The 13258-nt window shown below is 45.2% G+C and overlaps 2 protein-coding genes across 2 annotated transcripts in view; one reads left to right on the forward strand and one right to left on the reverse strand.

Annotated features, from left to right (window-relative positions):
• Positions 1–2843: 2843 nt before the first annotated feature.
• On the reverse strand, positions 2844–6402 carry si:ch211-141o9.10 (probable endonuclease 4). Its single transcript, XM_035662232.1, has 8 exons — positions 6277–6402; positions 5693–5845; positions 5401–5610; positions 5063–5245; positions 3887–4018; positions 3547–3651; positions 3277–3406; positions 2844–3074 (listed from the first exon to the last, which is right to left on the reverse strand). Exons 2-8 carry the CDS (start codon positions 5841–5843, stop codon positions 3014–3016), a joined length of 972 nt encoding a protein of 323 aa, XP_035518125.1. The 5' UTR covers positions 5844–5845; positions 6277–6402; the 3' UTR covers positions 2844–3013.
• Positions 6271–13258, forward strand: part of tnrc6b (trinucleotide repeat containing adaptor 6B) — a 21746-nt gene continuing 14758 nt past the window's right edge. The window contains 5 exon segments of the mRNA XM_035669935.1: positions 6271–6409; positions 8309–8398; positions 9328–9349; positions 9822–10259; positions 10398–13252. Of these exon segments, the coding sequence (XP_035525828.1) occupies positions 8342–8398; positions 9328–9349; positions 9822–10259; positions 10398–13252 (3372 nt within the window). The 5' untranslated portion in view covers positions 6271–6409; positions 8309–8341.

Consider the following 13258-nt stretch of genomic DNA (forward strand, 5'->3'; position numbering starts at 1 on the left):
AAGCCACAGGGAGCCACTGGAGAGGGCTAAACGGCCTCGTGTGGCTCCAGAGCCGCAGGTTGACTGAACCAAGCTGATCAAAAAAGCATATAAGTGTATTTCCCAAAATGTCAAACTACTTGTTTGATAATGTTACATAACATTTGAGATGTTTTACAGTGTTAGGTAGTAAAGGATCACTCAAGTTGAGCTGATACAGATAAAAAGGAATTTGTTTTTAACAAAGTATCTTTTGTTGTAATGTGCTTTTTCAGATATTGTTATCTGTGGTTGATACTTGTTTTTAATGATGTAATGATTTTGTACACATTTTTATTGTGTTCATATTCATATTCAATTCTTTAATCAAAAGCATCTGATGCAGACAATGCTCCACTCTAATACACTATAAGTGATACAAGCTGTTGTGCTGCAGCACAAGTTTCAAGTGAGTAAGGAGATGTCAGAATAAGGAGAAGAAGTTATTTGGTGAATAATGGCTATGACATTTGTTATATTCCTCTGAACAAAAGTTATATATGTATAATCAGCAGCCTAAAGGTCACTGAGATGAGTTTATGACCTTAAGACTGGCAGTTAAAATCCCTGCATGGACTGTGAGAGTGACCACATCACTTTTTTTTGATTGCACTTGTAACCAAAACCCTGCAACTGTCCCAGTGGAGCAGTTCAGTGGAAGAGTGTGGTTTCGACTGAGCAGTGCCAGTGCATGTCCCTCAACTAAAATAAATGAGAATAAAATAGAAAATTGAGGAACTGAAACCCAACAGCAAGGGTTTAATTTGTGCATGCAGATTGAAAAAGTAAACCAAGTGCTTGTACTAAAATTGCAGGACAAAGGAGCAGTTTACAAAGTAATAATCGGTCTCAGATTTGGTGGAGCTCACTCTTGTTTAAAACCAATTAAACAAGAGTGAAGATGCTAGATTTTTAGACACTGCAGAGAGAAGCAACCATCTGTAAATGTCTTACTGACAAAGATTCATATGTCATCTGATAGGAGGTCTTTTTATCCTCAACAGCTTTATAGCTTATGGATTCATGCAAACTGAAGTGCACACATGCCAGTGCAATTTTATATATTTTTTTCCACACTTTGAGCCTCTGAGGACAAACACAGAAACAATGTCTTCATTTGTTTGAGATTTCTTTCTAGCTTCACTTTGGCAGGCCGTCAGAGGCTCATGTCCATTTCCCACAGCAGTTATCAGTCTGATGGAAACCGAGTCCAGGGAGAGATCGTCAGTTGGCTATTCACAAGACACTGAAATAGTCTAACCAAAGATATCTGGAAGTATTTACAAAGTTGGATAATTAGATCAGTGGCTTTAGGCTGCAGTGGAAAATATTCACAGTATAATGTAATGACAGAGAAAAGAAAAGAAACGGCTGGACGAGCGCTCACAAAACATGGGCACACAGTGCACCAGAACCAGTTAATACCACACATCTTAAGATAATTAGAGAATGGAAAGGCATTTTTATATTCCCTTCGGTGTTTCCCCCCACATGCTTCCTCCAGCAAATGATTAATTTAGAGTTCAGGAATGTGTGTTCACTGTTTAGTCTTCAGCCTCCCTGGGTTGTAACCCCTGACCCAACCAGATCACCAGAACACCTCTGAAAACCATCAGACATCTGCTTATGTAAACAATAGAGCGTACAAGTACCAGGATCAGCCTCCTCATCTCCATCCATCCCTTCCTCCAGCAGAAGCCAAACTCCACTAACGGGAGATTTCTTTTTCGTCAGTGCAGACTCAAACAGACTGGACAGGCATTTCCTGTGGGTGGGACCAGAGAGCAGGGACATTCTTGGGCCAGGCACCTCCACTTCCTGTCTCTGTTAACACCACACTGAAAGACGTCTGGACCTGCTTTTTCTTTACACTTTCCTTGACGCTCTTATCCAGAGATTAAGTTTAAATTCCAAGATAACTTATGTTGCACATAAACAATAGTGAGAGGTGTGAGGTCAAAGTCTCAGTGCTCTGATAATGGAGGGAACAAAACAATCCTGTGAACTTTAATGTTATGATCTGAGACACAGATGTTCTAGGAAAAGAGTAAAGATACAGGTACATAAAAGGAACCTCAGAAAAGTACATTTTAGAGCAGGTAAAAGTGTGTCAGGGAATGTTTTCTCGTGTATGTGCACATGCATGTTTATGTCCACTATAAGGGGTGTTGGAATAGGTGTGACAGTCAATTGTTGCCCTCCCAGGGGTCAACAGCTGTACCAAAGTGTTGGTATTCAACAGCTGGAGCCTTTTAGGAATGTGGGGGTTTACTTTACCTGGTGTGTGTTGGTGTTGAAGGTGAAATCCATATACGTGTGATAATTGACAGTAAGATGTAGATGTACATGAGATGTTGATTAAAGTGATGATAGCACCATTTGCTAGCTGTTGCACTGGTCCTGTTTTGAGATATCCTATTTTCTTAACTGATATTAACAAGGTGACATTACAGGTAATGGAAGTATGATGTCATGTTGCATAAGCAGCGTGTGTTTGTGATTTTACACAATAGTGATATATCATTTCCATTTGATAACAACTCATGCTTGTTCCCTTATGTCTAATTTCTTACTAATGTGTAAATGTCTGAATCAACAATGTGCAGTAGGAATAAATGTTATTTGTGTTTTGCAAACAATGGCATGTGAACAGATCAGATATGGAATTTAAAGTTACTAATAAATATATTTGGTATTATACATTCTTTCATCTCTGCCTGAAACCAAAAGCACAGATGATCTGGAATCAGGTTTGTGGTGTATTTGTGTGTGCTTTCTGCCCTCTAGTGGCACATTGTGAACAAGACAACTCCTCACAAGTCAGATAAAAACTTGCAACAAACACATTTATTAAGAGACAAACCCCACTAAAACTTTTTACATGGCGATTAATGAACAAATTCTGAATGTTTAAGGTGATCAGGCTCCACCACCCATCCACTTTGGTCCTCAAAAAAACAGTTTTACAGTGCTCATAAATCAGTAAAGGTGCATTCTATTGTTTCTCACAGAGGGAATACAGAAGTTCAATCTGCTCAGCATACTCAAATCCCGGCCTGTGGGCAAAAGACATAACAGTCATGTTAAAAATCATATTGTCATCGAGTCTTTTAACCAGAAAACATAACTCTGTCATCTAGTTGTCAACAGACAATGCACTCTTCTCCATTACATTCTCATTTTGTAAATTAGTAAAGACATGTTTTAGATTTACAGCATAAGGACTATCTTTATCCATTTTCTCTGCACTCATCTCACCGTCCAGGGGTCTCCAGTATCAGAGGAATGTTGTCCAGTCTGGGCTCATTGACAATGTCCCGGAAAGCAGAGATTCCGATGTGGCCTTTGCCGATATCTTCGTGCCGATCGAGGTTGCAGCCGAGTTTACCTACATGAAGAAGGAAAAAAAGAACACACAGCAGAGTTGATGTAAATACAGATCAATTAACAAATCATCTGACTAATCTGTGTATGTGGCGTGTGATTTTATGCTAACTGTGTGAGGATACTGGGTAGTTGAATCTGCACCTTTGGAGTCATTGAGATGAATGGCTCTAAGGTAGTGGAGCCCCACTTCCTGATCAAACTCATCAAGCATGGCCTTCACTCCTCCCTCTGCTGCCAGGTCATATCCTACAACAAAAACAACACAAAAATAAACAACACTTGCAGCCCTAATGGCAGCTTTAATATTTCATGGCTTTATATGCTTCTCCTCCATATCAACAAAAGCCAAGTTTATACTATGATGAACCAGAGGTAAATAGTTTTGTTACAATTAGAACGCAGACTGTGTGATTAATGACTGGAGAGGAAATGATGCTTTTGATTTTGTGGGAGAAAAAGATCAACCTCATGTTTCACTCACCTGCTGCAAAGGCGTGACAGGTGTCCAGACACACTCCCACTCTGGTCTGGTCTCTGACTTTGTCTACGATGCTCTTCAGCTCAGAGAACTTCCCGCCCACCGTACTTCCCTGACCGCTCATGTTCTCCAACACTGACCACAAGGAAAAGAAGGCACCATCAGTTTGACGTACCCATGATTCAACCCATCTGCTCCCACACCTGATACACATGCTGAATTGGTTTTGCTGCCCGTGTTCATTCCTGGTGCACAGCCTGAGGGCAGGTTTTGCTACTGCTTCAATGTGTTTGCAGGCATTCCACTGCAGTGTATTCCTGTCACACCAGCTTCAAAAGTCAAAAGGACTGTGCTCTGTGCCATGAATCACAAGTAATGCAACACCAGTGTCAAGCCTGCAGTCAGTTCTGCAAATTGAAAGAAACGTATTACCACAAAAGTCAGTCTGAAGTCAAATCGTTTTTTGTGAGATGATGACGTACACATTTTTTTGATAACCGACTTGTGGTAGTGAAATCTTTAATAGGGTCAAAAATATATTGGAGCCCAGTTTCATTAATTACATTCAAACAGATTAACCCACCAATTGTGATTTTAGTAACACCAGATTTAGAATTGTGTGCACTGGGTTTGGCTGCAACCGCCAGGTTTTCTTGCTACACTGAGACTCAAATACTCAATAAAGCCTCATAACGTTGTCTGATTGACAAGACCATAAGAGGTATGGATTAAGATCACTGTTCAGCATACGTCATTGTGTTTTTTTTGCTACATGACACACGTTTGCTTTTAGCAATAGTTATTATCTGGCCTCATTTTTTTTTTTTTTACCTCTAAGTTCCTGACAAACACTGCTAATGCAACTTAATATGCTCTATTGAAGTATCTGCCTTTGTAGTTACGTTTACCGTAGTCCTTCCATGGACTGAAGGTGCATAAGTCTCAAATACAGCAAAAAATAAATAAATATGTAACACGGCAAGGGGAAAAGTCTCAAAACTATCAGGAAAAAACATATTGATCCTCATTATCACAGAACAAAGTGCATTTAAACACATTTACTATATAAATAACCTCAGTTGGATCAATACATCTGACAGCAATACATATCTGATAAAAGCTCATAATATATGGAAATTGTTGAGACGGTGTTTGTGTTATTTTGTCCAACCCTTGTACCTGTAACCACAGCAGGTGTTTGCTGGTGAGCGTGGTTAATGGATCCTGCTATCTTGTCCACACACTGCTCATTGGTGATGGAGCCCAAGGAGGAGCCAGGGTGGAAGTTGTAGAGGCTGAGGCCTAGGACGCTGCAGCGGCTGAGCTCGTCCACCAGCAGGGCCTGGCTCTTCTCAAACACATCTGGATGCAACATGGTACACAAACCAGATGAGGTTGTCAGAAGAAAAGAGAAGAGGCGATGCAGCTGCAAAGGGCAGATTACTGAGTGTGAGAGAGTGTGGGAGAAAAGTGAAGGACAGGATCATGCAGGAGACATCCATCAGTGTCTGACAAACCCTCTTTAGGAGATCCACAGTTCATCAGGTAGGACCCATGAGGCAGGATGTGAGCTGGGTCAAACTCCTGTAAGGAACATTGCTCCCGAAACTTGGCTGCAGCCGTAGGGTCCAGTGCGGGCCTCTTCCATGACCGCTGGGAGCCCAGAAACAGGGCGAAACTGCTGCCACCCATCTCTGAGCAGGACTCCACGGCTTTCCATATCCCACCTGGGGGCATATAAAAGAGACAGTATAAGAACAGTGTTTGTTTTAGTGAGGGAGAGTCTCACAAGATGGCATTAGGCCTTACCTTGGATGCCAACATGAGCTCCAATGTATTTCTTATTTCCACGGTGCTTCCTCCTCCTGTCTGCTCTCTCCACAGCCTCCTCTTCCTCCTTCTCTCCTTCCAAAGCCTCCTCAGTTTTCCTTTTCGTCGCTCCTCTCTTTCTCGGACCCATTGCTATCCAAAGAAAGTCATGAGCAGCAGAAATAATGAATTTGCAAATCTCTGCAAAATGGTTTTCTGTTTATAACTTCACCGGATATTTTAAAATATGCGTTTTGTGTGTGTGGGGGGGGAATGTTATCATGCGAAACATGCACAGCGGTGCTAAGTTTGACTGTCAAAAGTTTATGAAGGTCAAAATGCGTGTTTTATGCATCCCTCCCGGTCGGAGCAGCCAGTCAGAGGACTTTCACGCAGCTGCCACAGGCTGGCCATTGGAGACGCTTCATGCCGAGCAGCAAAATGGCCGCCCGTCAACCGACTGACTCCACAGCGCTTTGAAATTTAAATTCTTCTGCACATTAGGGTTTACACTATTACAACGTTAGTACTTATTTACAAACCAGTAGCTCGTTACGCGTGTGTTTTCGTCATCCGCCACTTACTTGACTCCCCGCTCAGGCGTCGCTGTTCCTGTAGCCTCGACGAATGCCTCAAAAAGAGAAAAAAAAAATCGCACTGAAGCACTTTAGCTAAGCTAGCTAGCACGCTAGCTTTTCTTCATATGTGATTCCTGAGGTGAGTAACGTTAGCTGAGCGCCCTTTGCAGCGTTTTAACATTTAATAATAATAATAATGTGTGTGTGTGTAAAGTGACTACGACACATTTGCCAACTCGTTGCCATGCCGCCGCGCTGGGTGGCCGTTAGCCCCGCTGCTGTGTCTAGGTAACAGGTCAGCTAACGTTCGGTAGCATTAGCAACGGTGTAGCTTCATTAGCGCATTAGCTGAGGTGGAGATGTGGCTCAAGGCTCGGTGTTATTTGCTGACCGCGGTGCACACAGGACCGTAACGGTAACCTAACTTGCACTGGTTGACAGCTGGTTGATCTCGTTAACGTTAACGTGTTAATGTGCGCGCTGGTCTGTGTCTGCGTATTTTAAACGTGAGAAGAAAGCAGACCATTTTGCAGAAACCACTCCTTAATGTTAGCCCTCGACGAGATATTGTACCAGCTGCTGCTGTTAAAACTTGTCGCCTGTATCAGCTACAACAGGAATCAACGTGTTTGTCTATTTACCCAGACGCTAACTCGTTTGTGCACGGTTCAGTTCAGTAACTTTTTAACCCGCTGTGTCGATTATCGGGAAGGATTTTTTTTTTTTCTTCCAATGTTAGCACCAGAAATCTTCTAATGCTGTAACGTTGGCTAGCTCTCAGCTAAATGCGGATGAGCTGGAAACGTTGACAGGACAACACAGGTACGGTAACATGAGCTGGTGTGGTTTACATCAGTGATTTTGTAGGGTAGCTGGTTGCAGATATGACAGCTCGTAATAACGTTATAATCGGGTCTGGCTTTCCTGGTCCATTCAGGCCTGTGGTCAGAAATGCTTCAGGGGGGATGTCAGGTCTGTGGATAGAGAAACCTTCACTGCTGGAAGTGTTGTGGCATTAAGCAAAAACGAAAGCAACTAAAAAACAGACACCGTCGGGTCTTAGCAATAAGTTTACGCTTTTAAACCGTGTGTTGCTCTACTTTGTTTATAATCGGACGGTTTTCTTTTTAAGATGGTAACATGAGTTTAGATATCCTGTGGGGTTTCGACTGTTTTGGCGTATTCTAATGTACTCTGGTTTTAAATGTGTGCCTTCCTGGCCACATTACAGTAGAGCGACATTTCCTCAGCCTATTTGACTGTTAAAGCTTTAGTTAAATGAACAGTGAATGCCTGTACCTGTTTGACCATCATATTTACATTACTAATGGGGTTTCTTCAGGAAAGACCCAACCATGTACTAGCATTGCAGTCTATCAGTATTATGGTGTTTGTGGATTTGTCCAAAACAGCCTGCTCTATATTCCTGTACTGGGGATCCTAGTGACAATGCATTATTTGGTGTTCTCGTTGGCTTTCCTCGTCTCAAAGCTGTTAAAGAGCCTAATCCGGAAGACTTGCTTACACTCCATCTTAGGAACAATTAAAGCACAAGCAACTTGGTCACTTGTTATGGGTCACTTGTTATGGGTCCCATTGCCACCTGCAGATTCAGTCAGTCTGCTGACAAGATGAGTTGGCAGACTAACTCAAGCCCCTTGTAAACGTCTAAATTGGTTGAACCTACCAGTATGATCAGCTTACAGTATTCTGCATGCTCATGATAGGGATAATTACTGTGTTTGTTGCCCACGTGTCCGGCAGTATTCTTAGCTCTAGCACCTGATGGCTGATTCATCCAATCAACCATGCAGTCCATTGTCATTTAAGCACATGGGTGGAGGCTCATGTGGCCAATGTAGCAATTTTGATGCTTTCTTTTTACCTGGATTTTGTCTTGAGTCATCATTAACTCTTTGACAATGTTTTTATTTACCTAACAACAGTTAAAAACCACTGGCTTTACAAATGGTAACTTAGTGATTTTAAAATGGTGAACATGTGACCACATTTTGGAATATCCTACCTTTTCCTCTAGAAGAAAGGAGTATCAGGACAGGAGCAGTAGTTCATGGAAGACAAGAAAAGGAAAAAAGACGAAAAAAGGAAAAGGGAAGCCTCCCAGAAGGTGAGCATGTTCACAGTTACATACAGGCTCCTCCATCTGGGTTGGACACCTTTGAACAAACATGCTGCAGCACCTTGTTCACCAGTAGTTGAATAAGCTTTCAAAGCAAATCATATTTTGTTTTCTTTTTAGTATATTGCTGACATTTTACAGTTTTTGATCAGGAGTCCTATTTCTGTTAATTTCACATTTACATCTAACCAAAGTGATCCCATCACTCTCATGACAGAACTTCTCTTGGATGTAAATATTATGCCAATTGCAATAAAACGTGCTTAGGTAAACCTCAATCTGTGAATGACAACATTTAGAAACTTAACTTGACATGAAAAGGTACCTGCTCCAGGCTTGCCCCTACTAGAGGCCCACGTACCAACATGTAGACATTCATGTGGTGATATTTTGTGTGAAACATTTATGTATTTATTATAATTCACCTTAAATGGTTGTTTTTTGGGGAAGGCTTAGTGCTTGACCTTATCATTCTAAAATGGACTCACCTTTTGAACAAATCTCCAACATAATTTCTTAGTAAAGTTTGCATTGAACACAATCCTGAATGATTTAATTGACCCGGGAGCAGTTTTACGTTGTTCTGTTTTTAAAATATGAAATGGAGCTGTCTGTCAGCGTTAGGAGAATACTGTTAAAACATAGCATGTCTCAACAACTACAGGCTCTTGAATCAAGGGTGATGTATTTATTATCCTGGCACTCCTAGACTTTTTTTTCCTTTTTTTTATTTTTTATTTAACCACATTCATAGTTTCATTCTTGTAAACCCCAAGTTGTGTCCTGTTTTACATTTTCTTTTTCATCTTTGCTTAGGACATGTTGTACTTAGGTTTGACATTTGAATGAATGAAACATTTTTTCATGCTTTTTACAGAATGAATTTGTAACTAATGTGTTTTTTCTGTTCATTTTAGGTCACAGAACAAAAAAACAAAGGTAAGCACCGTAGTGACATATGTGTATATGTTAAGATATAAATGTCAGGGGTTTGCTATTTTCTCCAAAGGTCCTCTGACAATTTTGACCTTTGTTATCTTTAAGTTTTTTGTTTTAATGGATTGTGATAATGCTCATTGTCATTATTGTTGGATTTTACATTTGTGGCGGCACCATTCCTCTTACATGGGAACCATCTTGATGGTAGATGACAAAATTCACTTCTTGTCGGTCTTATACGATATTTTGCACAAGAAGGCCAAGAGCAACTATCCTGAACCCAAAGCATCTGCTTCAAGGAGTTCTTTGTAGCACCTTCCCTTTGCTTATCTACTTTATACCAACAATATGGTTAATACTAAACATTTACAGACAATTAATTGTGCAACAGTGGATTTTTAATTTTTTAAAATTACTTTAATTAAAAAATAATTTAATTTTCTAATTAACCAATTTTCTTCCCCTCCTGCAGTGCCAGACTTGACCAAGCCGGCGTCTGCCCAGTCTCCTGCCACTCAGAGCAGCTCTGCCTCCCCCAGCCCTGGACCCACCCCCTCTGCCTCCCCATCCCCAGCCACCTTGGGCCCTGGCAGTGCTGCCACCCCGTCACAGGGCGGCAACAATGCCAAGCGCCTGGCGGTGGCCAACGGACAGCCCACCTCCACCAACATTTCTTCCTCCACCGCTGGCGGCCCCAGTGCTGCTGGAAACGGCAGTACAAGTAGCGGAGGCGGAGCCCAGGCGCCTCAGCAGCAACCACGCTACATGCCGAGAGAAGTGCCGCCGCGATTCCGCTGCCAGCAGGACCATAAAGTGCTACTGAAGAGGGGTCAGCCGCCACTGTCCTCCATGCTGCTGGGAGGGGGAGGAGGAGGGGATGGCCCCAATGCAAACATGGCTGCTGTCTCAGGTAAGTGTTAACACTGCTGTAGTTCAGATTTAGAATAGATCCGATCTATGTAAAGATTATTTATATAATTTCTTTTAACGTCCCTTCCCTTTAACCCCTAAAGTCTTTTTTTTTTTTTTTTGGAATTTGCTTTTTCAGATTCTGGTGCAGCTGCCTCCTCATTGGCCCTCACCTCATCATCAGTTGCTGCTTCTACTACTACTTCTAATTATGCAAATTCCATGTGGGGGGCGAGCTCAGGCAGCCAGGCCTCCTCTCAGGGCAGGGAGAAGGTGATTGTCGATGGCAATGACCTGGAGGAGTGGCCTAGCATTGCTGGCAGTGATGGGGGAGGAGCTTCTTTCACCGGGGCTGGAGGGGGCAGCAGCAACAACGGAATGCCTGTGAACAGCATCAGTGCCTCTGGCAACCAATCCTCACCCACTTCCTCATTCTCTTTGCCCAATGAATGTATGCAGTCGTCTAATGGTGTGGTGTGGGGGATGGCTGCCTCCCAGGGTCATCTTGGAGGAGGGAATGCAGTAGCTGCAGCTGGGACTCTGCTACAACAGCCCTCCTCACTTTCCAAAGCCTCCGCTGTGCCAGGGAGCCATGATGCCAGTGGCCCCGTTGACGGCAGCAGTGGGATTCCAGGTGCCAATTTCAATCCAAATGCCAACCCTTCGGCCTGGCCTGCCCTGGTGCAGCAGGATGGGCCCGCTGCTGCAGGGGAAGGAGGCCCGTCTTCCTTCCATCACCAGGGCCCTGGAGGGTCTTTGTCTGCCAACAACTCTGCTTCCCTGGGGCTGGGAGGTGGGGCAGTCGGGGTGCTGGGGGGTCACCCACCTTTATCTGTGAATCAATCAAGCACCCATCAGCGCCAACTTCACCAAATGCAATCCAGAGACAGAGAGATGGGAGGGAAGTGGGACAGCGAATCAGCGGGACCAAAAATCACAGGGGGGGAAGGGATTGGGGCAGGAATGGACCGTAGTGTGGGAGGAGGCGAGATGAGTGTGGGAGATCACAGCCTTGCCTCCTCATGGAGAAGCCAGCCTTCTTACCCTGCAGCTAACTCCAAAACGGGTGCCTCAAGGACTGATGGATGGGAGGGTGGAGGAGGTGGCGCAGGGGGATTCGGAGCTGCTGAAGGAGATAATGGAACCTCGGGTTGGGGGTATCCGAGTTCTACTAGTGGGGTTAATGCTTGGGGCAGTGCTGGAACTGGTGGAAACAGTAGTCAAACCTCCGGGGTATCTCAGGGAGGGTGGGGGTCATCAGGAGTAGGAGGAGAGAGAGGGGTTTCTGGTGGTGATTGGGGTGGGAGCTCCACTGGTATTGGTGGAGCTAACCCAGGAGGTGAGGGAATGGGTGGAGCCGGCAGTAGTAACAGCAGCAGTAGTGGGGGCAGCACCGCTGGCAACCCCCCTGCCACCTCTTCCTCTTCTTCAACAGCCACAACTATGACCAGAGCTTGGGACAATCAGAAGGGAGAAGGTGAAACAGGGGAATGGGGTGGGGGAGGAGAAGGACAGGGAGCACAGGGAGGATCTTCATCCAGTGGTGGAAATTCCAGAAGCGGGAGCGGGCCTAACAGCAGTCACAGTCGTCCTCGCCGCCCGGCACCTAATGCTGAAGCTGCCTTACAGAACCTTCTCAGTCGGTCTGATCTGGACCCTCGGGTCCTGTCCAACACAGGCTGGGGCCAAACACAGATCCGACAAAACACAACCTGGGACTTTGAAGAACGTGGAGGACAAAGTAAAGGTGGGTCATCATCAGCCACATCAAAACACCCATCTTCTCTTGGTGGTTCTTCTCAGTATTCTGGTGGACCTAGAACCCAAATCCCTGATTCTATGGGTCCTGGTGCCAGTCCTTCCCTGGTTCCTTCTGCTGGGTCCTCCGGAGAGGGATGGGAGAGCAGCAGCAACAGTAGCAGTAGTGGGGCATCTCTGTCTGGGCGAGCCCCACCACCTTCAGGCCCCAACATTAGGAATCTTGGCGTCTCACAATCTGGGCCAGTGACCCCAACAGGACCTGGTATGGGGTCAGGTGTTATACCAGGACATAGCCAGCAAGGAAAGGCTACAGGCTGGGGTGGAGGAGGGGCTGGTGCTGGGGATGGCCAGGAGGCCAAGGGTTGGGGGAAAGAGGAATGGCGAGACAGTAGTAGAGGTGGAAATGGAGGAGGAGGATGGGGTGATCTTGGGCAACAGGGTAACCCAGTGAGTGGAGGCTGGGGAGGCGGCCAGGAGGAGAAAGGGACAGGGGGATGGAAAGAAATGGGAGGAAATGGAGGAGGAAGTGGGTGGGGATCAGGACAGAAGGTGGGAGCAGGTAGGGACTGGGGAGAACAACAGTCCAAATCAAATAGTGGAGGAGGATGGGAGGATGAGAGGAAGAATGGAGGAAACTCAGGTGGGGATTCAGGTGTGGGTGGTTGGGGGAGCTGGGATGATGGTGCTCCCAGGAGGACCTGGGGAGCAGGGGGCACAGGGGGAGGTGGGAGTGGTGGAGGGGGGGTGGGTGTTGTTGGGGGGTCTAAACCCCAGCAAAGTTGGAGTGGAGGAAACAAAATGCACCAGATGCCAAACAGCCAGTCGGGTTCCATCACAGGCCCACAGGCACAACTGCAACAGCAACAATCACAGCCCCGCAATCAGCATCCACAGCGACAGCAAGCGTTGGACCAAGGGGCTATGCAAGGGGGCGGGGGGAGGAAACCCATCTCTCAAGTCCAGAATCAGAACCAAAGCTCAGGCTGGACCTCTGGGCCCATCCCTGGTGGCTCCGGAGGAGGCGGAAGTGGATCTGAACCAAGCGGCTGGGAGGAACCCTCGCCGCAGTCTATAAGCAGGAAAAAAGAGATAGACGATGGGACATCAGCATGGGGAGACCCAACCCATTACAACTACAAGCCGGTCAACCTGTGGGATAAGAACAGTGCACCTGCTGGCCAACAGCCGCATGGCCAGGCTCAGGCTCAGGCTCAGGCTCAAGCTCAAGCTCAAGCTCAA

The sequence above is a fragment of the Morone saxatilis genome, unplaced genomic scaffold (assembly GCF_004916995.1).
Source record: "Morone saxatilis isolate NCDOM2014 unplaced genomic scaffold, NCSU_SB_2.0 Contig1, whole genome shotgun sequence".
In the NCBI taxonomy this organism is placed as follows: Eukaryota; Metazoa; Chordata; class Actinopteri; family Moronidae; genus Morone; species Morone saxatilis.